Source organism: Perkinsus marinus, assembly GCF_000006405.1.
Source record: "Perkinsus marinus ATCC 50983 genomic scaffold scf_1104296955288, whole genome shotgun sequence".
Taxonomy (NCBI): domain Eukaryota; phylum Perkinsozoa; order Perkinsida; family Perkinsidae; genus Perkinsus; species Perkinsus marinus.
Window position 1 is genome coordinate 207,161 of NW_003207820.1, and position 27,146 is coordinate 234,306.

The window sequence follows — 27,146 nt, forward strand, 5'->3', positions numbered from 1 at the left end:
ACTAAGTTAACTCAACCCTATATCCAGGGTGTTGTGTTCCACACTCTTCACCAAGTTATGTGCCGCGCATAATGCGCGATGAGAAGCATTTTCGCAGCTTACAACCCGTATGATAAGTAACTCGCCAACACAAGGCCTTGTGAGACACAAAGCAGATGTGATCAGAGCATGGGAAACCATCGCACGAGCTAGGGCCAGAGGATCAGTACAGGTTCAGCTTCGTGCCTGAATCAGGAACACGGCGGTGGTGAAATGCAGTGTGAACTGAAGTAGAGAGGCGTTCAGTATTCAACTCACAAATAGCCACTTTGACAGTCTGATCGAGACTCCCCATAACAGCTAAACCTTCCTTGTCGGGATGCCAATCGAAGGCGATGATGGGCTGTGTCGATACATCACGTTGGTTCAATAGCTCACAGGTACCAGCAACACCTGTGGAGGAATCGCCCCCCATTGCACCATATGGGCCTCACCAAGAGGATTGTTGTTCTTATCACGCGTCTCGCGTTCCATTGGATAATTGTATTTGTGCCTGTCTGAACGCATTCACTAAATAAGCAGCGACACGCCAAGGTAAAACCGGGGTTCATAGTGGGTGTTAGACTCACAAAAAGAGGCCGCCCGATCCCCCAGCAGTGCACCAGATATCACGGTTTTGTGGCAGGAAATGGCAGCCCCAAACAGTGCCTGAAATGCCTTGCTTCGGCGAACTCCTTGTCTAGTGCTTAGACCCCACCAGCTCCTCCTTGTGGCTGATTTTTCTGGTTTTCCCCTCTGGTAAGAACTTTCTCAAGGCATCCACTGTAGCCAGAGGTTGGATTATAGGTTCCTACGACCATTCATCGACTCTATGGGAATACAGTGTTATATAGAGGTGGTCGGGAAGAACAGAATACTAGAGCTATCCGAGGTCATGCGTTGTAACATACGATGAGTCGAGCCTACGCATATCGTAAACTATCATGGTAGCTTCGAGGCAGCTAACTGCCAGCTTGTTCATTTTGATGTCCTTCCTATCGAAGGCGACATGAGTCACGCCGTTCTTCACGTTAGTATCCCATCGAAGCTGCATCGTGCGGAGGTCGAATAGCTTGATGTCGCCGTTATCGTAACTGGTTCGCTCGTCCAACCGGTGGCAGGGAGCCCTATAGAGGCTATTGCTACCCTGCAGCGACGACCCGTTCGATCTCGTTATACGCATTCCCGAAGGCCACGGCCCAGCAATCTGCTACTGACACCCCGGCACTTGCAGCTCGAGCATCAGGTACCTATAATATGAGCACCACAAAGAGACGATTAACGATTATCTTGAGGTGTGGTCACTGGCTCGAGGCAGACCACTGGGTCTTGTGTTCGAGGATCCCATATCTTCACGCTGCCATCTCTAGATCCGGTTACGATCTCGACTGGTCCCGGACCTTTGCATCCTGAGACACGATGCATTGGTGGGACGCTATCACTTCTCGACAGTCTGTAGCCGAAGAGAATTTTCATCTGCTTGAGGGTGTATTGTTGTTACCGTCAACAGTGTTGATTATTGAGCCGTGAGCCTTGACACTGAAGGATGGTTTGTCCATACGATCCACGTCGAAAATAGTGAGGCGGCCTTGGTAGTCACCGATAGCCAGATGTCTAGCGTCGTAGGAAGGGGAGGCCGCGAATGTTCCACACTTGACCCCTACAGGCAAGAGCATAGCTGGCCCGAGCGACTGAAGTCTCTGTGGGGGAGACTACCAACAGGCCATTCTTTCTCTATCAACTTCGTGAGTTTGCCTTGATCCATCTCGCAGATACGAACAACCCCCGTTGCCTTTGGGAACTGCCCCATCAGAGCAAATCGGGCTGATCGGGGTACCCAACGAACCTATGTCGGCATGTACAGAACATATCTTTGCTAGAAGGGATGCTAAACTACTACAGTCACTACGAGTGGCGGGCTCATTTTGTCAGATGAAGCAGTTGATTGGCTTACGTCGAAAGGAGTGAAATTGAGAGGTTCATTGATATGCTCGATTATTTGTGGAGCTGATGTAGTGTCCATGATTAGTGGAAGTAGGCAAGCAGGTAATTTCGTTGGCAGGCTTGGTCACATCACTTGGGCACGCGTATCATATTGGTGACGCAGGTTCGAATCCCAGCATGGGTATTTTGCCTTGCATGATTACCTGCGTTACTTGAAGTTCACAGCTTTTTCTGTTGTTAACATGAGCAGGCTTCAGAAGTCCTCCGTGAACAATCGCGATGCTTGGCACGATCGGTACCTCAACCAGTTCTATAAAACGGAGATGTGCAGGTTCATGTTGAACGGTCGTTGCAAGAAAGGAGATGCCTGTAGCCATGCTCATTCCGAAGGGGAACTGAGGGCGAAGCCGGACCTCTCAAAGACGCGTATGTGTCAATCACTGCTCCAAAAGGGCGCGTGTTCTGATCGCAAACGATGCCCCTACGCACACGATATCAGACAGATTAGGTCGACCAATGCCTTCTTCAAGACTAAGATGTGCTCCTTCTACGAATCGGGTTGTTGCAAGCTAGGCAGCAAGTGCCGGTATGCTCACGGCCAATCTGATCTCGGTCCCGACGATTTGTCCAACGGAGATAACGTTGAAGTGGTTGAACATTCTCATCTTGGGGATCATTCTTCGAGCAAAGTCAGCTCTGCATCTACCACGCTTCCTGATCTCGATCACGATTGCCGTAACAGCTCACGGCACACTTGTATTGTTGGCCATCAGGACGGCTCTGAGGAGCTCTTCTCCCCAACTCAAGACTCCGACACTAATGGGCGGGAGCGGTACTTGAGAGATTCTCGCGACCTCTCCTCTGCTGGACAACCAGGGCTTCTCAATTATCCAGGTTATTATTTCATTAATCAAGTTAATGCTCCGTATTCGGGGGCTTCACCTCCTCAACTCGTGTACTCGCCTTACCCTGTCCCCAATGGTTTCCTACCGTTCCCTCCTCCTCACACGGACGTGGGTGGTGACATCAATAGGGTTGTCCCGGTACCAGCACCGTACATGATACCTTGCGGGCCCTATCATCTTGTGCCGGTTACCCAACAAGCTCATGATCATTTCAGGGGGGACCCTAGATGAACCTTCCCTAGTCTACTGCTTGATGCATCCTATCGCCTTCATTCTCTGTAAAGGGCGCCGTGATTGCTTTCTAAGCTCGAAACGAGTTGATGCTCGCACGTATAAGTGCCTTTCCGCTTGGTCTTATGGGACTCAGATACATTTTTAGTCTGGTGTCATGGTCGTTTACTATTTGATAATAGGCATTCAGAGGAGGGTCCCATTACGATGCCTTCACTCTGTTATAGAAGGATTGACGCTCTTGTCCTGTACTATTGGTTAGTCAAAGCTTACGTAGCCGCTGACCTTCAGATGGGCACAAATGTGGCGCCACATTCTGCAGTATTGGGCGACCTGCACGCCCGCGTAGAATTACAGCTCTGTCAGTCAACTGTTACTTTGGACGACCTTGAGTTGAGTTTGTTATTACGACCTGGACGTGTTGCCACAGGCTTTACACGTCACCCTTAAGGGGAGATGAGGGATGGGGAGAAAATGTGATGGTGGTAGCTCATCTAGTACGGTCCTTCGACATAGTCAAATGGCTCACCCATGTCGGATCGTTGAGACATACTGGATCGTCTTAAGGTAGGGATAGGGCGCGGGTAGTCGCTGATATCAGGAGAGCATGGGCCCGAGATGTGCAGCATGCCCCAAACTATCACTACTATCAGTCACTCGTGCAGCACGTAATGGAGGGCCAGCCTGCCTCAGTTAGCGTCTCAGAGGACTTCTGACTCGGCCAGGCATTTCTGGTACGTTTCTCTGGTTGAGGTGGGTCGTTGAGCACGTCCCATAGAGGCACACAGTGATGCCTAGAAGTCATTGAAGTTGTGACGCAACCTGGGAAATTTTGCATCGTTATCAAGGGTGAGGAATCATCTGCCCACCAGCTCTTGACCCGTATTCCCGACGTCCTCCACGTCAACACGTGCCACCTCAGTGGGCTCTTTCCGTCCCAACAGATCTGTGGGCGAGAGTCAGCGTAATCCAGCTCTACCCAACATGGTAAGTGTGCCTGTGTTCGAGCGATAGGAGTGCATCGGCTCCTCAGCGGACAAGGTGCGATCGGCGATCTTCATGTTCGAGCTGCTAACAGTGATGTCATGGGGCACAGTGACGCTCTGCCGTATCACAACACTAGCTTGGTCGTCGTTACCTGATAGCGCGCCTTGCGTGGGGGCATTGGGAGAGAGAAATGTTTGCGGTATCATAATATTAGTACTTCTCACCTCACCCATCTTGATGATGCCTGGTGGAGTCGAGGCCCAGACAGTAGTAGCTCTTCACTCATTCGACCCGGCCACGGTAGGTTCCTCAGTCTACTACTCACACCAGGACTATGTGTAGGTGAGCTGGCCGTTCAAGAGGGAGGGCCAGCGCTTAATGAGGCTCTTCGCGGGAGACTTTGTGGAGGTTCTACATGGCCCAGATGATGTATCAAGACTCGTGATTGTCACAGTGTAGTCGGAGCTCAGAGTGACTGGTGGCTCGGTCGGCTGGTGCACAATCCTGCGCGTATTGGCTACTTCCCGCGCACCTTTACGGTGTCGTTGCTGGAGTACCACGAGCTCAAGGAAGGCGGCAAGGTAGACGACTCCAATGAGAGCTCTGAGCAGGTAGGATCAGGGAGCCTCACGATTCTAGGGGCAGGATGGATCTCAGGAGCGACGGAGGCAATTCGACTTGAATCCTGAGATTAACGTGGACGACCCGTCGGCTAGGGCTAGCGACAGCAGCAGTGGCAGTGGCAGAAGGGCAAGGGTTGGCGGTGCCGGTATTATGCAAAGTAACGCCTTTGCATTGATCGGATTGTTGTAGAGAGTGAGCCCGCGGAGGCACTGGTCGGGAGGGGCAAAGTGGAGGAGTGGAAGGCCCCAACGGCGGCCCATCCTTATTTCCCGCCACTATCATCGAAACCTCCAGTGCCAACAGCGTTCGCTCCTTTGAAGTCTAAGATGCTCATGGCAATGCCTGGGATACCCAAACATCGTCATCGTGTGGTGGCGGACAGGATAGAGGAAGAGGACGAGGGCAACAACTCCGAGCAGGACGAGGCGAGCAGGTGGGTTGGCTGGCAGAGGCCCCAGTCTGTTGGGCCCGGGCCCCTCCTATGTAGGTCTGCAAAATCCGGGATTAGTGACGCTGGCAGAAGTAGGCTGGGATCGGTGGCTCAGGCAGAAAGGAAACTTCAGCGGGGCCCTCGAGAGAACTCGACGCGTGATGATCTCGTGAGCTTACCAGTGGTGGACCTATCGGGGATGAGAGGCATCCGGAGGGTCACGGAGAGTCGGTTGAGCACTCCTGCTACCTACGCCCATGGGAGGCCTCAGCGGGAATTCGTGATGGCCAATATACCCCACGGCGTGCAGAGCCATGCCCTTCGAGAAGTGAAGGATATTGCTGAGTTGGTACTCGAGATAGCGGAGGATAGCGGTCTGGCTGGCCCGGCCGATTCCCGGGGGACCGCCCTGGCGAGGAGGGCCCTCCTGGCGGCCAGTGAGAGGCACAAAGGAGCTGAAGCCATGAACAGGATGGAGGCATCTACGGATATGTAGGTCGACTGGTTCGGTGGCTGGTTGTGGGTATTTATCGCCTATGCTCGTAGGGAAGGCGATGTTGGGGCGGCCGAAGACGCGGAGGTCAGCGAGTGGACGGATGTGGCTTATCGTGGGAGACGACAGAGCCTCTTTGACGGTCGCATAAGAGCCACCACTTGTCGCGTGGCGGCTGGCATCGAGCCTCCACATATGCGCCTGGCAATTGAACGGGCTAGAGAGAGGGGCCAGAGGTGGACTCAGATGTTCCGTCCCGGCCTGAATGATATCGTCAATGAGAGCCTCAAGATGGGCAAGGACCCGTGCATTCTGAGCAACCTCTACCTCTACGACTACGCCGCTCGAGAGCAGTTTATGCGGCAGCACATACGAGATCAGAACGGCACCATGTGGTTCGAGATGCAGAGAAAGAAGTCCCATCTGTTCTACATGCGATTGGAGTATGTCGATGTCATGATGCTACATCCAGATGCCTGGAGCTTCCCTGATGCGGCCAATGTGGTGATGGGGAACCCTGGAAAACCCTATGACCCCTTGCATGGGTGGTTCCTCCAGTCGGCCCTCAATGCCGACCACGAGTTCACTGATGTCCGGTTCTCCTACGCCTTGAGGGTTAGGAGCATACCTCCTAAGACCTTCAGCGCGATGGCTTTGGGGAAGCTGCCGGAGTGGCTTGAGCCCTATACGGAGCTGAAGGCTAATCTTGAGGAGGCCGACAGTATTGAGCTCATTGATCAGTTCTCGCAGCAGGATAGTGAGGATAGCGATGGTACGGTATCACGGAGTAGGAAGGAGCTCAGCATGCAGGAGCTATTGGAAGCAGGACTAGTAGACGAGGAACAGGTGGGCGGCGGTTAGGTAGTGTCTCATCGAGCAGTTGGTCTTCCCATTAGGTGTACGTCCACGTTGATGATCTACGCCGGGCTGATAACGACAACCGCTTTGTGGCCCCTGATGTTCTCGACGTTGAGGAAAAGCAGTATTCTCTCACAGGTCTCAATGGGCTCCGTCTTCTGTTGAGGGCCACGGGCAACCCTGACGGGACCAAGGGCCATGTGATGATCAGTCCGAAACAGATCAAGAGTCTGGCCTTCCAGCTCGGCATCCACGGCAACTATCACTACTATTGGTATTGTTATTTTGCATTACGTTACTGCTTGCCTCGTGACTGGGAGGTCATCGTTCGAGGCTCTGACGTTCGCTACTATGTGAAAATGGACACTTCTGAGGAGACTGCTCAGACTAGTATCAGCGGTAACGAGGCCCACAGTCTGGCATTGGACCGAGGGCAGGTTTGCCACCCAATGTTGGCATCCTTCAGGGAGCATCTCAATGATTGCATGGTCAACGACTTCCTATGGGACTATCGTGGCTTCCTCAAGGTGAGCGGCGAGGGCATCATGTAGTGTGAATGGTTCATTAGGTGAAGTGTAGTGAATGCGGCGTCCTGGATTCGGTGGTATGGTGTCAACAGTGTACGGACAATTTCTGTTGTGATTGTTATGCTGCTGTGCACAAGCGACGGAAAAGTCACTGGGCATATCCCCTGCCTGGGTGCCGGTGAGAAGGCCGGCTCGGCTTTATGCTTCCCTCATACGCTCACATGTGATTAGGTACCTCACTGTGGGGGAGGCGGCCATGTTCGAGGAAGCCTTGCCTTTTTTGAATGTTGGTTTTTGTAATCGGCGTCGGTTCCTAGCCCGGAACAATCAGTCGGACAAGACGGGTCCATGCCAATGCCAATGGTTGTTCTTCCCACGAGAGGCGTTCGAGGCGGCCCTCCAACAGTGTCCTGCTGAGCACTGGCATTTGGCACGCCTTAACCCTCCGCGACTAGCACCAGATGCTGAGGGCTTCTACTACAGCTTTTCTCACGATGTCATCACCGATGACCCGTGCTATATTCATCAGAAGTCGGCCGAACAGACTGCCTTGATTACAATTCAGAGGTTCCTACGCGGCGCGCTGGTAGGGGTACTGGGACTGTTCACTCGGTTGGGAGCGGTAGCCTTCAGGTGAGGATGCGTATGAGGAGACAGGCTGAGGCTGTGACTGTGATTGCATCTTATAAGCGTATGTGGGATACCCAAAGGTCTTTCGGCAAGCACAGCGCAAATGCTATGATACTACGGGCCTGGTACCGCAAGTTCCGTGCCCGGACAGATCAACGACAGACTCACTTGAGGGTGTCTAAAGTGCAGGCAACGTATCGTGGTGTGATGGAGAGGCGCCGGCTGTTGGAGAAGCACATGAAAGCTGCTAGGCTGCAGAGCTATTGGAGGATGAAGCTGATTCAGAAGGCTCTGGCTCATATTGCTAGAGTGGCTCTGGATATACAGAGGGTCCTGCGAGGTTATTGGTATGGTAGGAAACCCGTGAGGGAGATGCACAAGGCGGCGTCGAGGATACAGGGGGTCCTTCGAGGGGCTATAGTCCGTATGAGGCTACGTAAGCAGCTGCGGAGCGTTGTAAGAGCTCAGGCTTTGGCCAGGGAGTTCCTGGACCGGATGGGACTCAGGAGGAAGGTACGTAAGGGAGGGGGGGGGTCCATGGTCATAGGGAATTCCTTATGAATTTTGGAACTCGTTCGCCTGGGGATTCCCTTGTTCCAATCGCATTTGTGTGGTCAGATTTCAGCAGCAACGAGGATACAAGCATGTTGGCGTAGATGGCAGGCTAGTCTTCATGTGAAGGTGATGATATTTGAGGAGCTGGAGGCTATGGAGGCTGAGAGGAAGCGTTTGATGATGAGGAAACTAGCTACTATGGCGGCGGTCCTTCTACAGAGGAACTTTAGACGCATCGTGGACACGCGGCTCACGGTTATGATGCGCCGCTCGAGAGCTGGTACAGAGAAGCAGGTGGGGTTGATAGGGTCCATGAGTGTCCCTCGTGTACTGAGGTCGTTAGGTCAACACAGTGGTGGGCCAAGTTATGCTGGCTCTGATGGGGATTAGTACTCATGTACATCCATGGTGGAGGCATCTACCACCTGCAGTGGCAATGCAGCTGAGGGACCTCAAGGCCCACCTTCAGAGGGTTATTGCCAATGTGCCGATACAGGCATTCGAGAAGCTTGGCTCAGAGATGTTCTTTGGGAGGAAGGAGCGGTTCAAAGAGAAGACGATCGATATCGCAGGAAAGTCTAAGACGAGCGATATGGCGGTTGAGATCTTTCTTACTGTGATCAAGGAGACCCTTAACATGGCAAGGGGGCAGCTCACGGTTGAGCGGCTGAAGGAGGTCATAGTGTGGACAGCGCATGCTATGGGCCACTGCGCGGTTGGCATTGACCAGGCTATGGAGGGCAGAGCTTTCCCTCGGGAGATCATCAGACTGAGTGATGTTCCTGGGGAAGGTACATGTACGGTGCCATGTAGGGCAAAGGAGCCGATGGTGCTGTTGTGGAGGGACATGGCCTCGTTACAGCATGTTCACGATAAGAGGATGCGCCTAGTGAATGAGAATTTTTGGTTGCTCGTTATGAAGGGGCTACCTCAGAAGGTCCTAAACGTAACTCTCATTGCGGAGACTCTCATCACTTTGAGGGAGTTCCTGGACCAAGCCAGGCTGCAGATGGACAGTAAGCAATGGCGGTCATCATTACCTGTGGAAACGTGTTGTAGGTAATTTATCATTCCAAGGGGTGGACGCTTCTACGGCCCAGCAGGTATTTGATCTCATGGGGTGTGAGGTTGAGCACAAGCTGCCAGACGACTGGGCTGTGAACTATGGGAAGAAGACGGCACATGTAGTGGTCCAGGAGCTGCTACGGCATGTGAAAAAGATAGAGCCATCGATGACCGATAAGGCTGCCGAGCGGAAGCGGGCGCGCGATTTTGCTTATTTGACCCGTCGGCAAGTACTGAGATGTGTTCAAGGCCTAGGAGTAAAGTTGCGGGCCGTGGAGGTTGAGGCTCCGAGCGCTTGTGATCGATCGTTAGAGATGCAGCGATTGAAGGAGCTCTTCGTTCTGAGTCGGAGGAACGAGTACCAGGAGCATACCCCCTTCGTGTTGGGAGTGGTCCTCATACACCTAACCCTGCGAGCCCTGTTGGCCAGGGTCATCAGGCATCGAGCGGCGATGGTCATACAAAGTCAATACCGCTACTATAGGGTGAAGACCTACACTAGCAAGATGAAGGGGCCGGTGTTGATGATACAGAGATGTTGGCGGGGAGTGAAGGCAGCGCTGCGGCTTGCCAAGGAGAACAGTGCAGCTGTTATGGTAGATCTCGGCGGTTGAGCCGTCATGACTCGTGTTGTCGTCACCTAGATACAGCACAACGTTCGGTCTATATTCACCAAGAGGAGGAATCGGTCGCTGTTTGAGGCTGTGCTGAGGTGAGTGAGTTGATAGATGGACGGTATGATATTCCTCCCAGGTTACAGAGTGTGTTCCGTATGGTAATACATCAAAAGTGGTTGAGGCTGCTGAACGAGAGAGCCAAGGTTATTCAAAAGCATTTTCGTGGCCATTTGGTGACAACATATGGAAAATAGTGATGCTTATTTTGATAGATGGTAAGGTACGGGCATGTCTTCATGGCGAGGAAGGGCGGCGCATTGTGCAGAGCTACAAAATAGTACTACATGAATTGGCTGAGGAGAGGAGGAATAATAAGGACACATTTCCCTTTGAGTTGTATGAACCGGCCACTTAGCTCTCCCATCGCTATCATGGCAGGTATTTGGTCCGGAAGTCCTATACACTCAGTCAGTACCGAGACGCTTTGGGGGAGCACAGGACTAATGTAGTGGATATGAAGCGTATAGAGGCAAGGCGGAGAATGAACAAGCTGCAGCTTTACAGACAACACGGTTCATCCAAGGAGGTATCACGCCCGAGCTGATGGTCCGGACGGTATATGCTCAGGAGACAGGAGCTGAGGTGAAGAGGCTGTCCTGTTATGAGCCTCCGTGCTTCGCACGGCGCCGAATGCAGGAAATACGGCCACGTGAGGTTATGGAGAAAACTGCGGTAGGGAGCGTGTCATGTGGGAAATGGTGGTGGGAGGCGTATGCTCAGATACAAAGGGCATGCGAGGCAATACACAGGAATTTGGCGGCATTATCCTCGAGGGCGGCTGGTCAGACAGGAAAGGGTCGTGACGGGGGCTACTGTGGTGATGAATTTGACGGGTAAGCTTATGATTTCAGGTGTACATGCAGCCGTGAGACGAGGTCAGATGATACTGGCTAGCCGGAAGATGAAGAGAGGATGCAACAGGAGGAGTGCTACTGCGGCGATGAATGACTGTGATACTACTACCAAGGAGCACATTATTCCGGTATGGGCACTTCGCTGTTGATTCTGGATTATCGATAGTCAGAATGGGAGCAGCTCGTTGCCATCAGAACAATGGGCTGCATGGCTACGACTACACTTTGAGACTTCTATACCGTGGATGCCCAAAACCCTTTGCAGTGCCATGATGCAGCCTGAACTGCGGCTGGATCGAGAGGTGGTCGAGGACCGGTCTCGTTCTATGAGGGCATCCTCTTCGTCAGATTGTCTTCCTCTACGCGACAACCTACATGTATGGATTCTTGTGCCGTACCGATGATTCGAGGCCCTCATGGGGTAGCCGATTGCCTATGATTCACAAGCTTGCGGCAGCAATGACATCTTCCCCGAACAGTGAGTCTGTTAGATGAATCTAGTGTAGAAACTAGTGAGGGAATGAGCTGCTGGCTATTTCCGAAGCGATATCGACGACTTGCTTGTACCTTTCCTGTTGACAAGCATTGCTATGAGAAGCTCATGGACAACAGCAGGGCTCTTGTCGTCAGGCTTTGGGGAGCACATAGCTGCAGTAGCGAGGGTCATCTCGAACAAATTGACGGCCGACACGGAGATGGGTTCGTCGATGCCGGGAGGAAAAGAGGATCCGTGGAGGAAAGCTACGAAGAATGCGGCGACTCTTTGGAGTGAGCAGCGCTGATCTGCATCGCAACCGTGAGTTACCGCCATGACTCGTCCTCGTCAGGATGCATATTCATTTCTATTGTGTGCAACCACCATCACAGTGATCGAGCTATTGTACTGTTCATGTGTGCGTGTGAGGCGGCCATGGTTGCATGTAAAGCAGCTCTATCAGCAGTATGGCGGAGTACCAACGATCAGTTCACCACGCGAGCTGCCGGTGGTGGAAAGTAGGGCGTTATGTCGGGCTTCTCATTCCTTACTCCGTTGATGGTGGACAGCGGTGAGTAACCTGACCGCTAAACATCTTCGTGACTGAGGGCGCATTCTTCCAGTGACGTGTCGTTGTCGGCTGGTTGTCGGTCATTTTTGGCGAATGTATACTCTCTATCGATGGGCTCGATGAACAAGAACATGGCTGAAAACCTGGTATACTCTACTGATTCTACACGTGGATTCTGAGCCGAGGTCCCCATTGGGAGAATCAGGAGTGGACTTGAGAATTTCCCAACGTACTTGGCGCACACCATGAATGCTTCCTGCCCGCGCTTATTTGTGTGACTTCAAACGAGTAGACGAGGTGAACCATGCCCTGTGGTACTCATAGCTAAGTAGCAGATTGAAGAAAACCTCGAGTATTATAGAATGACGAAATGGTCGATGCAGGGCTCGAACCTGCGACCCTCGCGTTATTAGCACGATGCTCTAACCGACTGAGCTAAACGACCTAGTTATATTTTTTGTGCTTCGTACGACTTCGATCGGTTTCATCGTAGGATTCTTGTATAGTAATACCATACAAACTTTGTTAGAGGTGGGGAGCTCCACTGCGTTGTTGGGTCGACGCTGGAAATGGAAGCTCATTTTCGGACTGGGATTGGGAGCAGTTGGGTAGAATCCTCATCGAGGATTCCTCGACTGCCCGGATGCTAGGGTCTTCTTGGAGTGAGTGTTGAACCCTTCCACATTCGGCGGCAATGAAAGATATAATTATCGACTATGAATACTGTTATATGTTATCCACATGGCACGCCGTCTATCTTAACATCTATCCTTATTTTTCAGGTATAGGAGTCTCAAGCATCGACCGCACTGGGCTGTACTAGATCGTGCGATATACGACGGAGTCCTAGGCAGGGGTTATCTGGGTTTGGACCCCGACCAGATTCCGTCTCCAGAGACAGTGACATCTCATGGGCGCCTAGTGGATTTTACTAGCGGTGAGTCCTCTCGACGACTATGACTCATAGTCTATGAGTGTATGCCTCTGGTGGTTATACAGGCAGCGGAGGGTTCTCCAAACAGAAAGCTGCTAGACTGGACGATTTCATCAACGACTCCATCGCGCTGCGTTTCGCCATTGACTGGCTACAGGAATGTCTAGACCAGAGTATTGAAGCTCTCGGGAGGTACTGCTATCTCCCTGTTCATCTCCTCATGACACTGTTCGGGTCAGGATTAATCAACGCAGGGCAAAGGCAGAGTTCGAGGCGGTGGCCGCAGGTCGTGCATCTAGAGGCCGGAAAGGAGGCGCCGAGGTTGGGCTTTTCCCACGACTAAGGGATGACGTGTCTCTTGGGTAGCCCAGACATCAGGACAACAGCATCTGGTCAGATGATGGAGAGCTCAGAGGGATCATGGGTGTCACTAACAAACTCCTTGATATCGTAGTAACCTCATTCCTGTAGACAGTTGGTCATTCGTCGTCTGTTCGTAGATCTGCAGCTCCTCCACGTCGCCACTGCTGTATGGTGCGTGCGTTGGTGGTCACTTACTGGTGGCTGTTTGGAAGGGCATCGAGCCAGTAAGATAAGTGCCCTACCACAAAATGTCCATTGGTCGCTCAGATGTTGTCGGCATTAACTCATCGCTATGTAGATAGCGTTACCCTAGGGTCTGGCCAGCATTATCTACCACCTCCGGGGCTTCATTGCGGACACCAGTCTCGTGCTCCCCCTTCTGGTGATGGTTGTTGCTCATTCTTGGGTCTTCTACTGCTGGACAGACATTCACCCTATTGGATACGTTTCGAGAGCCCATCATTGCATAGCTGAGTCATACGGCGAACCCTCACAGGAGTTCACCTCCCATATCGCTCGGGTATCTAGTATGGACTTGGAGCTCATCACTAGGGTGAAGCATCGTTGTTGGGTCTATGTAGAGTACAGGTAGAGGCTCAGGTCCAGAGCGTCTATCGAGGCTACATCTTGCGACAGCGCTATATATCTTCCATCAGGACGCTTGCGCGCTTCGTCAAGCTCGCAAGCTGGCCCAGTCTCCCGAGGCAAACGCACAAGTTAGGACTGGCTGGTGAGAAGGTGAAATGGCTTTATCAGGCGAAGGAGATCAGCTGAGAAGTGTGCGCCGAGCGGTAGGAGCGTGAGCCCTGTCGAGAGGCGTGATGATGATGGACCCAATGGTTTCCATGACGATAAGGCGATAGAGGCCTTCAGACCCAAGGTTAGGATTGCTTGGTGCGGCGGGAATGCGGGGCTTGGCCCTCTTCTAGATATCATCATATCTGGGAGGCAGGACTCAACGTACGGCTACCGACTCTGTTGTTCGTAATGGAGACAACGATCGTCCAGCTCGGTCATCCAGGGTTATCGTTGCTGCCGACCCTGGGGATCTACCGGCGCCCGAGATCATTCAAGCTGACCACTATGCTTGTGCTAATCTATACTTCATTTATGTCTACAACTTGTGGTTGGCGAAGGACATGCTGCAGGTCTGGCAATGGCTCACTTGGGGTTACGAGAGGGGTGGGTGGGTCGACGGGGTAGAAGATGAGCGAGGAGTGGTATGTCCTCAGTGATGGAGCAATTTGCAACGCTACTTGAACGGAACCATAATCTGAAGCCTATGTTGGAGGCCATAACTGCACAGCTGAAGCAAAGACAGGTGGCCGAATCGCGGAAATCAGCAGTAGTCAGCAGGCGAAGTGAAAGTGTGGTAATGTGAAGTATGTGCGGATGGTGGGAGTAGGTACGAGAACGGCTATCAAAGTCGAGAGCAGCCCCTCGAAGAAAGGCCAGGAGGCCTTCATCTCCCGCTCAGTTACAGAGCCGTCACTAACTCCTAGTGATGAGCCTATGGTGGATCTGCTGTCTCTGTGGGATGTTTCGTAGGTGGCGACCGCAAGAAGAAAGCGAAGTTGAGTAGAGCGTCCACGTCCAAGTTACGGTCCCCCATGAATATTACAACTACTGATGCGGTAGGACTGTTACAGGAGGATGGAGTTGATAAGGAATATATGCGGGAGTACGATGGTCTTATGGTCTTATGTCTACTCTCATGGGATCACAGATATCTCATTGATATGAATGGGGACGACTCGCAGTTCAAAGACATCCATCCTAATGTTCTGCCGAGTGGTAGACCGGATAGCCCACAGGGGGTAGATCCAGAAGAGGTGAATCGATCGAAAGAAGAACATGCTTACAATGTATTACTCGCAGGTCCTACTTCGCGAGATAGGCGGCCCTTCGACAGACCTGGGCGAGAATCCTGAAGTACGTGTTGTTGACAAGCGCCAGTCTGCCTGGTCTTGTCATCAGGTTACGGTAGAATTCTGTCTCAGTAAGCTGCAACCGATATGGCTTGGGATCAAGCCTGTGAGGTTCCGTATATGCCGGGCCAAGCTGCTGCAAATCTTAAAGGGCCCAGAAAAGGCCACGCAGTTCGTGGAGCAGGAGAGACAGGGCAACTACCTAGCGTGCATACTTCTATTGGAGGACACTAGCAATGGCAACTTGAATATCCTCAATCCAGCTACACTCAGTCCCAATAAGCCCTTCTTGATCGAAACTGTCATGCAAGTCGTGGCTGGCTTCATTGGTCTATGTGTCAAGAACGGACAGTTCGGTAAGGGCAGCTTCCGGACTACATTGGTCGATGAGGCTTCTGTTCAGATGAGGCGGCGAGATTAGCTCAAGAAGTCCTGGAGAAGCTGCCTGGTTCACTCCGAATGCTGCATGCAACTCATAGGACTGTTATTGAGGCGTGGGGCATTCGAACGATGGGATGTCCTCGAAGTGTGGTATCAGATATCTCTTCGATACTGCCCTTGGGGTGGCCTTCGCCTCAGCAGAGGTAGATCCGAAACTGCTCGGGGATCGCGCTGAGTGAGCAGCTTTGACGTCTTCGGTTGCCGCTGGTCACTGTCGTCACCCAGGTACTTCTTCCAGCAGGCATCGAGTCGTTATCTAAAGATGGGCCACATATGTCGTTACGCTAAGTGCTGCCTCCGATACTCCTGCGTACTGTATCGTCAAGAACATTATCATGAAGCTGAGTACTTCTGTTCTAAAGCGGTACATTCTCCCTCGCAGAGGTGCTTCAATGTTGGTGATATAAATCAGGTACAGGAATTGACAGATAATCCCGAGACTTCTAAAGCTAATTCTCTATTGGCAACAGCCTTCATCAACAGTGCAGTGGCTGCCGCAGCGCAAAAACAGGTGTGTTCGGGACTGCCTCCCTTCATGGTTGGTCCGGTTTTTATATTAGATGATAGAAGCTGATACCCACATGGAGAAAGGTATGGCCTTGCTACGAGATTTGCCCAAGTTGAAGGTTGAGCAACTGCAAGCCCTCGACAACACCGTGTGGATGATAAGAAAGCTGAAGGAGTTATGGCCGTTGTACCAAGACCAATTTGTGAACAGACCACAGCTGTCCACATGATGGACATGTAGCCGTATCATATATCTGTATCATACGTTGCGTTGTTGAGTGTCGAGCAAAGCTATAAGAGTAATCATTGTACCGTACCGCTCGTTGTGCACGAGAACCGGTCGAGCTGTCGAGAAATCGTCGTCTTGACAAACTCAATTGAAAAAGGACTAGCGAATAACAATTCCTTATCGAATGATCCTGACCAGCTTGTGTTGTCCACATCTCGAGCTGGGGTGGAACTTCACGCACATAGGGGGAGTTGCAAATGCTCATAGGGCATGGTTCCAACATATTCAGCCAGGCGTTGACCGTCGAGACGGTAGAAAATGTCAGGACCTCCGCATCGCGGTGAGTGTCAGGCTGACACTGTCAGCATGAAAATATTCGACAATAAGGATACTAGTTCTGGGCACCCTTCCGATCCGTTGGGTCGACGTTCGTGTACACCCTGTGTATACTGTCGAGTAGCATGTTCTCCGTGGTATGCCGGGGTGCTTGCGTCATCACGAACCTCTCGTACTACTAAGTTGGGCTTCGGGTCTACCAAGTTGGTAGACCCGAAGCTCATATCTCGTGCAACTCAACATGCGAAGTATCCAAACACATTCATGATAGGGCAATGTAGCAAACACCACGCACAAGGAACTTGGAAGTTCCTCAATCTACGCCAGGACGGCTATCACCCAGACAACGCCAAAAATAACGGCAAGTACTCCGCACCTGGGAAGATCATCTCTATTAGATTTCTTAGAATGTCTCCGTTATCACCAGAAGGCCAGATCGCTGGGCAGCTCCGGCCTCCGGAGTCGTTGCATCAATGACTTGGACGCTACTGATATGACTACGCAGAAGCCACCTGGCTATGTGGTTCACAGCTGTTCTCGCAAGGGAGTCTACCACTCACCCATCCCGAGGCAACAGCCGATACAGAAAGTTACAATATAGCCACAGAAAAGCTGCCATCTGTGTAGGGATAGTGCCGGGAGAATGCCGAATATATGACCACATCTAAGGAGATCGTATAATACATAACCGTATTATGCTCATATGCATACCCACTGAGACCATGGATAACACCAGTGGTGAGAGTGAGCCAAATCAAGTTTGCTTGGCCGCGACCCCTCGCAGTGGAATCAGCCAATTGCTGGGAAGCCGCACAGCAATGCTCTCCCGAAGAAGTACTCCGCGTATCTGCATGACCTAGTCGTCCCCACTGGAAATGTTCTCACCATTCTCGATCCCCAGGGGTTCTTTCTCATGCGGTTCCATAGGGAAGCGGACGGACCCGAGAACTGTATCAGGTTGGCCATAAGCGGAAGAACAATCAGTAGAGTGGTCGCAATGATAGTGATGAAGCTTGCTGTAAGTTTTGGCTTCATAAATGGCAACACTGAAAGGTAAGCTGGTGATGAGCTCACGACTCTTCCTGATATAAATCGAAACACTGAGCGGACCTACCATCCCATGATTATGATCGTAACGCCCACTGCAAGGCCCATGTACTTGTCGAGGAATTCAATCTGAGGAGATTTATAATTCTCTAGACATCAAAGACTATGCAGCACCTTGGTGAAATCCTTGATAGCAAATACAACTATAGCAAGCACCTAGTCGAACAGAGCACCACTAAAGAAGGTAGTAGCCGAGGCGCAGTTAACCTACGGCGACTCCTGTTCCATGTCCAGCCCCCCAAGCCATTCCAATTTCAAACGACTTGACCTTTGGTAGAGTAACCGACAGAGGGATGAGAGCTGAAACAAAGCACCCTTCGTTGTGGCGCTTGAAGACTCTCCGAGAATCGGGTTAGCGTGCGTCATTGCCTGCTAGATGGTCAGGGCCAGAAAGCGCGTGTAAGAGACCTATCACGGTCCCGATGGTACAGATCGCTGGGACAGACAGCTGGCTCAGGTCCAGGGATGTTATCCAGCTCATAAGGCCCTGAATAAGACATCAAGTTCAGACTATTGTCTTTCATTAAGTGAAACAGTCCTGGCGTGTTCCGCATTGACAAGAATCGTACGTGATGTTCTCCTGCTGCATGCGCGGTGGCGTTCACGTGTTGGCTCATGGTGAGCTGAGGATGAAAAAGTTTGTGGCTCCTGCACGACGTGCTCCATAGTATATCGTGGATGCACTACGGTGTGTGCTAAGACACTGCCCAACATTGTGAGCAAGTAGACATTATAGCATACAGCAAGCATTGCTGGTATATTGGAATCTCGTGTTGCACCAGCATATAAATTTGTCGAGACACCACGCAAACCTCAGGAGGAAGCCCTCGACCGTATGCGCACGTCTGCGATAAGTATCTTCATGCACGTCGTGCCCGTTTCATCAGCAATTTCTATAACCGTGAGCCGCCGTTAAACTCATGGTGATATGTTAGTATACCATTATGATCCCAAGGCCGCAGTGGCAAGTAAACACACTTCGGAGAATCCAAACCGCCTTCGCCGGCGCAAGGACAAAGTTGTGCATCGCTCGTTGATTGAAACGCTGAAGATCGGTGTTAGCGAAGCTGCGAATCTTCGAGATGAACGTTCATCCCCGGACCCACACGCCGTTAAGGTGGTGTTTCACTTTCATTGAGTTCCATGAATGAACTACACACGGAGTTCATCCTGATGTCTGTCTGCATTCCACCCGCCATACTTCAGTGCGGGACACAACTCGTGATTGCTATGATAATTGTGGTAAGGAATGGGAATAGCGCACGATTGCTGCGCAAGATAACCATAATGGCGAGACTATGGTAGACTTGCTGGCTGACTAGCTCGAACAATCCATCTCCAAGCGGCTGTATTTGACCATAACCACTCGAAGCCATGTGAGTCACAATGTGATGGAGAAAAATAATGGAGTCGAATCAATGCCTATTTTTGCTGGTCATAATCAGCTCCTCCGCTGATGGCAAATTCTTCCGTCAGCTCTCCCGAAACGAGGATTCGGCAGATTCAGGTCTCTGAGTGGTCGTGGTCTACGGCTCAGCATTTAGTCATTGCTTTCGAACTAATTGGTGCAGTCGGAACGATCCTCCAGTACTGTTCTGATTTCTTCCCACTGTTACTCAAGGTTATTTCCCCCTGATCGCAATCCGATGTCTAATTCGCCATCCAAAGCTCATGACAAAGCGGGGACAGATTCGATCTCTCACAGAATGGATACCGGTCACGTACAGCCCTATGCCGTCAGTCAGGGTGACCACACCGAACACGCGGGCTACCATGCGCCGCTTGAAGCCCTCGCCAAGCTCGACTACCGAATCAAACAGCTGAATGCAGCAATCGAGAGCAAGTCGGTCGAATACTCTCCCTGCTGAATGGACTGTTGACCTCAGCGGTGCTGCAGAGCCTGCATGGGATGCGGCTAGCATGAAACTGCACGACGAGGTCATCGAATGCCGAATACAGCAAGTAGCGTATCGAAAGGTATAACGTTCGCGCAAGTTGACGGCGACTCGGATTTCTCGAGGTCCTGTTAGAACGGACCATTGCCATCACAAATGTATTGTCATCGCGGCAAGAAATTGGCTCTACACTCAGCTTGTCGATAGCAACGGCACTCGGCAATTTAGCCTCGGCGATTGTGGCATTGGCCGAGGTGCGTTGTCAGGAAACACTGGCCCAGAGTCCCTGGGTAGTGGCGCATTCATTCAGGCCTACGCACGTGGGTTCTACTTCGGACAGTGCTCTAGACATATAAAATCTGCGATAAGGATTGCCGAGGATGATATCCTCTCCGCCATAGTGAGCTTGGCGTCACCGCGAGGGATGAGGTTTTGACTGTAGGAGGGTGAGAAAGATACCCCAGTGGTGAGAGCTCTTAATGAGAGATTACAGGCAGACATCGCCAGTTGTCAAGGATATGCGTTAGGCGTTTTCAATGGTCACTGACGTTAGGATGCCCATCTGTAGATGCTACCAGGCTTTCATCGCACAGCTAGAGCAGGGTGTCGATCAGACGCACCCAGTCGCTGACCTTGATGCCATGCAGCGGGAAGTATGGGATGTCCCACCTTCAGAAGAACCGGATTTCTAGGTACTCGCGTTGCTAGATGCCGCACTCGACCAGACACGACGGAGATATGGAGAGAAGGACCTCCGATGTGCCCGACTGCAAGAGCTCATCGCGAAGGTCTACGTTAATCGAATGCAAAATAGCTATGCCGCTGGTCAGTCCATGTCTCAATTAGTGATAGAAGCCAGTGTGGTGCCACTTCAGGGGGCGAACACGAATACCTCGATCTAGCGAAAGAGCATTATGAGCAAGCACGAGCAATCCGTGTACACAGACTAGGTCTGTAGGTAGCAACCGCGTTATGGGGAACATGGTATCCAGGTGCCAGTTCGAGAGCCGTGCTGGAGATTTCTGTGGGAGTAGCTCAGGCTGAAATGCTGGCAGGTCAGAAGATCGTCAGTACAGAGCTGGGGGGTGATTGCTTGCAGGGAGAGAGAAGGAAGCTGTTAAGATGATGATCCAAACTTTACAGAGCATCGAAGATGCCGAGACAGAGGTGAAAAACGAAGAGTGGAGGAGAGCTCGGGCGAGCATGTCTGTCCTCCTCTCAGATTTCTGTCTCCGGAATCGAGCCCTGGTTCTTCATAGACCACGTGCTGCAGCTTTCACACTGGACAGCTTCGTCAGACGACGCGGCGACCAACAAATTCGCTATGCAAGTGCCCCATTGTGAGATCGAGATTAGGTTGATGTGTCTCCTCTCGAGATGCTCGTCAAAGCTCATGAGCTTGCTACCTCGACTTACAAGCCTACCGACAGACGAGTTATCGATGTCATGCGAGATTTAGCACTGCGGGCCGTGAAGTCTGAGGAGCATGAGAAGGCTCGACGATATCTATCTGAAATTCTCGTGAGATCTTCACTGTGTCCATCCACGCGTTGACTATCCTAAGGCTGTCAGGAAGTGGAGGAGCAAATTCACGGTCAATACAGCGTGCCGGTGTGTCGTACGCTCAATGCTCTCGCCTCTGTGCTCATTGCTCTTGAGGAACTTGAGGATGCTAAAGCAGTGCTCTCAAAGTGACGTTAGTGGCATCATCGCAATCGTCGGTCTCGGCTGTGCATCTTTTTGTGTGTCCTACCTGTAGGGCGAGACTAATCGTTGGAGGTTTATTGTCTTGTGAGAAGAGCCCCTCATGTCGAGACTCTCTTGCTGACCTACTCCGTGCTATCCAAGGGAAGTTGATGGTCTGTGAAAATACCGTCTCATCATGACGAGCGCGTGTCTCATTCATGTTCATTTTCCGTTGCGTTTGAGGAGTTCTGTGATACTTAGACGATCAATGAGGTCCCGTAACTCAATACAACCCAAGACTTTTCCTTCTTAGCATGAAAAGCCACAACGTGACTCAGGAGTTGCAATTACCACCAGGCAAGAGCGTTCAAATCATCTTCTGATAAATCTGCGCAGGCAGCGGCAACAGCACGCGCAGAGCTGCCGCACGAAGAAATATGCTCGCTACAACCTCGCGGTGTGTTTGACTCCTAAACGAGAACGGCGATCAAATCATAACCTCACCAGAGCGGGCGCAACTTCGATAGTCTCATTGGTTCGCAGAGACCTCATTGGCGTTGCTTGCTCCGCGACTTCTTCCCAGGGCCTCCAGGCACATGACGCCTACGAGAAGCAGCTCTATTCTCACATCGTATCGTTCGGATAGGAATATCAACTCTACCGCATACTCGCCGTTTTCGCGTCGCGGGAGGTTGGCAATGCTTTTGTTTGCGAGGAGGTTGCTCAAGGTATGTATCCAAAAGCTCAGGAGAGATAGCCTTGAAACGAGTTGCCTAGCCTGAACGTCGCCATGTCAAGACTTTCGTTCTTACTGGGAATCTCTCTCTGAGGATTCGAAGTACTGTATCTTCCCCGTTCCTTTCTAACAGTCGAATGTCCCTGAAAAAAGGCTCCCGCCATCCAGTGGATACCTCGATAACTTAGGCGTTACCGGAGGAACTGCTCAGAATCAGCCTCAACCCTTTTGAGGATCTCTGATTCAACCTGGAGCTACTTTCATCTGATTGCGACTTGTCGATCTAATCTCACATGAATGATCATGCCAGAATCATCTTCGCTGAGTGCCAGAATGACCAAATGTGCACAGGTGCAGGTTGCCAGGGCTTGGGGCCTGAGCCATGGGAGGTACCCCAGCAGGTGGAGGATCCAAATCAGTGGTCGGCACCCAGATATGTCGAGTGCTGCTTGTCTGACTTCGTAATTCGTGTCTCGAAAGGACTCCATGACTGCTCCTTTATCTACCAGTCCTAAACAACGGAGCGCCGCGAGTCTGAATGGATAGGGCTATAGTAGCATCAGTATCGCCTCAGATGATCGCACCTGACTTGAGCGTCCGGATCATATAGAACCGCCTTCCTGCAGACTTCTACTAGGCCCTCCGACATGACACCGCAGCTTTGCCACGCCTTAACTCTCTACACGTCGTAAACGTCATTGCATTCGCAGGCAAGCAACCGTTACCCATTGTGCTCGCGAGCAAGTCAGCACTATCGCCATCACAGTCTCAGGACTCGGCATCTTACAGGAGCCTTCAAGACGCGCAATCAGATTGAACTCTTCATCCGATCGGGGATCTTCGATGAGACTGTGAATGATAGCTCGAGCCGTTGCAGTACCGCGCAGATGAATGATGAGTCTGCCGGCCTGAAACAGTACACTCGCACACGCACGATAACCGATAGGATCGCTTCGCGACGGAATCATACCAGATCATCGAGAAGCTTCGTTCGAGTGGCCTTGTGAGCAGTGGTCCACCACTGACGAAAGAATGTCAGGAGTAATGGCGCTGCCTTGGGGGGATAGCGTGTGTGACCAGCCATCATTGCATCGACCTTCGAGCGAGCCTGGCTGGAGCGACTAGAGGGACACCATAGTTGTGAATGGAAGTACCCAGTCATCAACGAAGAAGTCACCAAAGTCCTCGGCGCTGGCCAGCATCCTTTGAGATATAGAAGCGACCATCTCCACAGCGACGGCTAGAGCCTCTGCCCAGCTTTCATCATATGTCAACTCATCGTCGACTAAGGGAGTGCCCATAGTATTAGCCGAACTTCGTAGTAACTCGCGAAAGTCTTCTAAGGTATCGTCCGGACTGCGACAGGGGCATCCAACGGCAAACCATTGGAGTTCGTACACTTCCTCACACTGGGCTCTCGGATCCTCTCTGAGCACTTCAAGAGCCTATGCAGGAGTATGTACTGTCGAATAGCAGGCCGCTAACTGACTGCTAATATTCCCAAACAAGTTCTCCTGTACTGGACTTCCTCGAGTAAGCGTTGCAGCTCCAACTTCGCTGACGCGCTGCGTATCGCGGTACAAAGCAGAGCAAGCCTGTGACTGATATACAGCTGAGGAGTATTTCCCCGATACCTCAATGGACAATGTGATAGAAGATAAAGGTGAATAGAATAGTCCAATATCGGGGTATTGAACTCAGCAGTACAGCCCAGGAGTGCATCAACCAGAGCCTGTGTGCGAGGATCGTGCAGAGGGTGCCGTGAGGTCTAGACCCACTTCAGCCTCCATCGCCCATTGTTCAGGCTTGGCGAGGATGTCCGACACGACTTGTGACGCGCATATGCATAGAGAAGGTTTGGCAGTCCAGTAACTGTCTTTCGGATGAACGGATTTGACTGTTTTCGGTTTACGCCTTATTCTGGTCGCGGATTAATATCAACGCCTTTTCTTTTAGCAGCCTAAGAGCCTGCCTCCGATCTCGCAGGGAGGGCTGTGGTTCTGGCCCCGCCAAGGATGAGGATGATGATGAGGACGGGGATTCCACCATTGTGCGGAATAGCAAGATGTCTCAAAAATCCACCTTTGAGTAGAGAACGGGTAGGATATATCGTCGGAGAGGATGACTTCGACATAAATCAGAATCCCATCGAAGCATGTAGTAGCTTTCCTTTACGTGGTGCGATCGTCAAACACCTATCCTCGACACGATCTTCCATACTCAGATCTCGAGCGGTAGGAATGCGGGTGAGAGGCCCTTGCCCGCGTCCCGAACTATCAAACTTAAGATCAGCTAAGCGTTAGTAAGAAGGTAGTGTACTCTGCCCAGTGGGAGGACAGCAACAAGAGTGGCAGAGGTCATGGTGATAATGGTAGTAGTTCTGCATAGTAATTATAAGTCCACACCGAACTCAGCGAGGTTCAGCTCCTGTGTGGTAGCAGCTGCCATGACCAGCTCCTTAACGTAAACACGTGGAAGCCTCAACTTCCGTACGAGTCGCAGGTCTCCTCTGGTCTCGCGGTTCTCGACTATGACGAGAAGCGAGTCCTTGCCTGAGCACACTCAACTTGTTAACACCATCATCAATCAGCGAGCAGCTATGACTTACTCGTATCAGGGATACGGGCCGGGAGGCTGTTGAGGTACGTACCACCAGCAGCAGCTACCAGCTCTCTGAAGTCCTTAGTCGCCGTGTTCTTCGTGGCGCAGTGAATCTATTCACCGGAAATAGATTGAGTCAATGCCTAGCCCAAAGGTACTCACTTGATAACCCTTCAAGACAGGCCCTCGGTCCCTTGCCAGCTTAATCGACTCACTCAGAGTGAAGCCCCAATGCTTCTCCCCTGACGCGTCCTTCATCCAGTCACCCACATCGTAAGGCTGTGTTATATCCCCACGATCAAAGCAACGTCGAATATACCCGAAATCCACCACTGGTATGCCTCGGCAAATAGCACACATGAGCTTAGCCGTACGCTTTAGCCGACCAGCAACGAACATCGCTACGTCATCTAAGGGAACAACTACCATCATGACTGCCTTTAACAACCTACCCGACACCGAGTTGACTATCCTCCCACCGCAGGCTGATATTCGTCTCTCATCAAATGGTGAGGGTCGGCATTCTGTGCTGAAACATATGGCGATCTGAGGAGGAGCGTAAGGTGCCGAGGACCATCTCTCCTACCTTGGCCTCTTCCTTCATCATTCGCCGTGACGAACTCGAACTGACTGCACTGCGCCTTCTCCTCCTGTTTTTACTAACCGGACTATGAGGAGCCTCTATGCTGCTCATGTCACTGTCATCTTCGACCTTCACCTTCCGTGACCGTTTGCTAGCCGTAGATTGGGGGCTCCTCCTCCCCCCTCGGGCCTTAGCCTTAGGCCGTCCCTTTGCCTTAGCCTTACTCTTGGCCTTGGGCTTAGGTTGAGGCTTCCGCACCTCAGAGGGCTCCCCATCGCTATAGCTGCTGATGGTCATGCCAGTACCAAAAGCGTCTTCCATTATCGTATGGAGAGGGAAGTCCGTCGGGTTGACAGCCTCGTCTACTCCCGAGCATACCAACTCGTCATCTGGATGTGGAACCCTGCGAGTCTTGGCCATCACAGATGCCGCCCCATATGAGGCCTCGGGAGTGAGCGACCTCATCGGAGATGAACTCAGAGGGGTCCTGTCGAGCTCCACTAGGTCATCTTCCATCCCACTGTCCTGTAGGGGAGTAGGAGGCGCCGACTCCGACTCTGCCCCATAGAAGAGCTGAAAGTGACGGAAAGAATCAACGAGTGGAGGGCAGCGTGAGGGGAAAAGGCAGCCTACCGTAGGGGCTTCCTTCAGGGCTTCTCTCCCACCATATGGCCTCGTGTCCGAATCTTGCTCGATATCATGGTAAACCTAGAGCAGTCAATCAATGGTCAGCGAGAGGAGGACCAGGACACTCACGTTCTCTTTATAGGAGGTACCAGGACAGTAAGACACTGTGCCGATGCTCGCCTGAATGAAGTGATCGAAGTCAGATAATTCATCTGCCTCTAGTAACCAACCCGAGGATCCGCTCCTGGTGTCGATGGGCGTATCGCAGGCACACTACCCTGCCCAAAACTAGCTAGAGATGGCAAGGAGTCCCTACCACCAAAGATGTCCTCGGGGTGCACCTGTCGATGACGATAGCGTTGAGACTCTCCCTAGGGCCTCTGACCTCGCCGCTGGTCAGGAGGAGGGGCACGACTGGTGATAACGATTGACCTTGCTCTTCAAGGGGGAACTTCATCGTATCGTCGAGACCCGGCGGAAGAGAGTCTCGTGAGAAGTCATTGGCACGATTCTTGTCATTCTCGTTGGGGAAGAGGGTCCGGTCGGAATCAGCTCCCTGAAAGACAAGCTCCCTGGGAAGCTCACTACATGACCACCACCACAGTAGCAACAGCATGACGATAGTCATGTGTACCTCAGAGTACATGTCAAACTCCTCCGCCTCCTCCTCGTCCTTCCTCTTCTTAACCGGGCAGTAAGCTTGAGTTCCTCCGCCGAAATTGAAGCTCTCACCAGAGGACCTTCTCCGACCCCCTTCTAGTGAGGTCAGAGTAATCTGTCCAACAACAGGCTCCGTCCATGCCCTCACTATAGCCATGCTACCTCCCAATCCCCTCCTTGCCCGTCGAGGAGGATGAGCCTATCCCCCTGCCTGAGCTGGTAAAGGGGTCTCTCCTTGTTACCCATATGCGACACTAGACTGATCCTCCCCGTACGGTCTCGGTCATCCACACAGTCAGACGTGACCAAGAAGGTAAGCCCAGCGGCTTTACTACTACAGGCCACCCAGACTAGAGATGTCTCCAAGTACATTGTACAGTGATTCCCAGCAAGGCCTTTTAACACTAGACTACATTTTCGAGGGTCGGACCCTAACGTGAAGGGACGCCCACAATCGATGTCTTGATCGAATACTGTTTGGGAGGCGCCGAAGTGTTCCCGAGTGTTACGACGCCTGACTACCCGAATTGACATATACAAATCTACTACAACTAGGCCAGCTTATACTACCCTGCAGGATGCCTTCTACAATAGAGAAGTTTATACCACGATCATAGTACACTCACGCGAGTGACCTCTGGACACTGCTGGACTACTAAAAGTGCCCGG

The 27,146-nt window shown here is 51.8% G+C and overlaps 6 protein-coding genes and 1 non-coding gene across 7 annotated transcripts; 3 read left to right on the top strand and 4 right to left on the bottom strand.

The window, feature by feature from the left end:
- Positions 1-202: 202 nt before the first annotated feature.
- Positions 203-2,041, bottom strand: Pmar_PMAR029054 (G-beta repeat protein, putative; the record flags this gene model as incomplete). Its single annotated transcript, XM_002775901.1, has 11 exons — positions 203-225; positions 298-432; positions 474-532; positions 609-687; positions 737-829; positions 946-1,112; positions 1,165-1,225; positions 1,302-1,427; positions 1,520-1,678; positions 1,735-1,864; positions 1,973-2,041. 11 exons carry the CDS (start codon positions 2,039-2,041, stop codon positions 203-205), a joined length of 1,101 nt encoding a protein of 366 aa, XP_002775947.1.
- A 163-nt stretch (positions 2,042-2,204) lies between these two features.
- Positions 2,205-16,247, top strand: Pmar_PMAR029055 (hypothetical protein; the record flags this gene model as incomplete). Its single annotated transcript, XM_002775902.1, has 45 exons — positions 2,205-3,005; positions 4,021-4,085; positions 4,132-4,175; positions 4,300-4,385; positions 4,428-4,514; positions 4,556-4,696; positions 4,743-4,866; positions 4,899-5,142; positions 5,197-5,631; positions 5,686-6,478; positions 6,529-7,017; positions 7,059-7,195; positions 7,249-7,603; positions 7,651-8,160; positions 8,266-8,496; positions 8,546-9,218; positions 9,262-9,863; positions 9,912-9,979; positions 10,021-10,042; positions 10,157-10,164; positions 10,323-10,470; positions 10,512-10,616; positions 10,665-10,743; positions 10,796-10,926; positions 11,147-11,276; positions 11,429-11,566; positions 11,728-11,791; positions 12,627-12,781; positions 12,844-12,970; positions 13,018-13,099; positions 13,157-13,231; positions 13,279-13,365; positions 13,798-13,871; positions 13,898-14,021; positions 14,071-14,323; positions 14,374-14,502; positions 14,547-14,642; positions 14,690-14,973; positions 15,020-15,073; positions 15,119-15,425; positions 15,473-15,563; positions 15,608-15,685; positions 15,736-15,874; positions 15,923-16,021; positions 16,071-16,247. The coding sequence occupies 45 exons, from the start codon at positions 2,205-2,207 to the stop codon at positions 16,245-16,247; spliced, it is 9,141 nt and encodes a 3,046-aa protein (XP_002775948.1).
- On the bottom strand, positions 12,216-12,289 carry Pmar_PMAR029056. Its single transcript has one exon. It is a non-coding gene; the product is annotated as a tRNA-Ile (tRNA).
- Positions 16,248-19,395: 3,148 nt separating the features above from the next.
- On the top strand, positions 19,396-19,557 carry Pmar_PMAR029057 (hypothetical protein; the record flags this gene model as incomplete). The annotated part of the gene is made up of 1 exon (XM_002775903.1): positions 19,396-19,557. One exon carries the CDS (start codon positions 19,396-19,398, stop codon positions 19,555-19,557), a length of 162 nt encoding a protein of 53 aa, XP_002775949.1.
- Positions 19,558-20,120: 563 nt separating this feature from the next.
- Pmar_PMAR029058 (conserved hypothetical protein) lies at positions 20,121-21,279 on the top strand (the record flags this gene model as incomplete). The annotated part of the gene is made up of 7 exons (XM_002775904.1): positions 20,121-20,237; positions 20,277-20,409; positions 20,460-20,534; positions 20,577-20,639; positions 20,684-20,751; positions 20,941-21,105; positions 21,157-21,279. 7 exons carry the CDS (start codon positions 20,121-20,123, stop codon positions 21,277-21,279), a joined length of 744 nt encoding a protein of 247 aa, XP_002775950.1.
- A 918-nt stretch (positions 21,280-22,197) lies between these two features.
- Pmar_PMAR029059 (hypothetical protein) lies at positions 22,198-23,307 on the bottom strand (the record flags this gene model as incomplete). Its single annotated transcript, XM_002775905.1, has 6 exons — positions 22,198-22,254; positions 22,300-22,381; positions 22,591-22,685; positions 22,732-22,914; positions 22,977-23,114; positions 23,161-23,307. The coding sequence occupies 6 exons, from the start codon at positions 23,305-23,307 to the stop codon at positions 22,198-22,200; spliced, it is 702 nt and encodes a 233-aa protein (XP_002775951.1).
- Positions 23,308-24,341: 1,034 nt separating this feature from the next.
- Pmar_PMAR029060 (hypothetical protein) lies at positions 24,342-27,032 on the bottom strand. The gene is made up of 11 exons (XM_002775906.1): positions 26,640-27,032; positions 26,452-26,592; positions 26,203-26,373; positions 26,048-26,158; positions 25,947-25,997; positions 25,824-25,898; positions 25,194-25,763; positions 25,060-25,153; positions 24,770-25,017; positions 24,615-24,720; positions 24,342-24,558 (listed from the first exon to the last, which is right to left on the bottom strand). Exons 1-11 carry the CDS (start codon positions 27,009-27,011, stop codon positions 24,398-24,400), a joined length of 2,100 nt encoding a protein of 699 aa, XP_002775952.1. The 5' UTR covers positions 27,012-27,032; the 3' UTR covers positions 24,342-24,397.
- Between the last annotated feature and the right edge of the window lie 114 nt (positions 27,033-27,146).

What these genes read in the sequence shown, in the direction of transcription:
- Pmar_PMAR029060 (XM_002775906.1), bottom strand. Translation starts at nt 27,011, where the DNA reads ATGTCAATTCGGGTAGTCAGGCGTCGTAACACTCGGGAACACTTCGGC. An exon ending in GGCAAGGAGGGGATTGGGAG is followed by an intron (nt 26,593 to 26,639) that starts GTAGCATGGCTA and finishes GTTGTTGGACAG; the next exon opens with ATTACTCTGACCTCACTAGA. An exon ending in TGATGAAGGAAGAGGCCAAG is followed by an intron (nt 25,154 to 25,193) that starts GTAGGAGAGATG and finishes GCTCCTCCTCAG; the next exon opens with ATCGCCATATGTTTCAGCAC.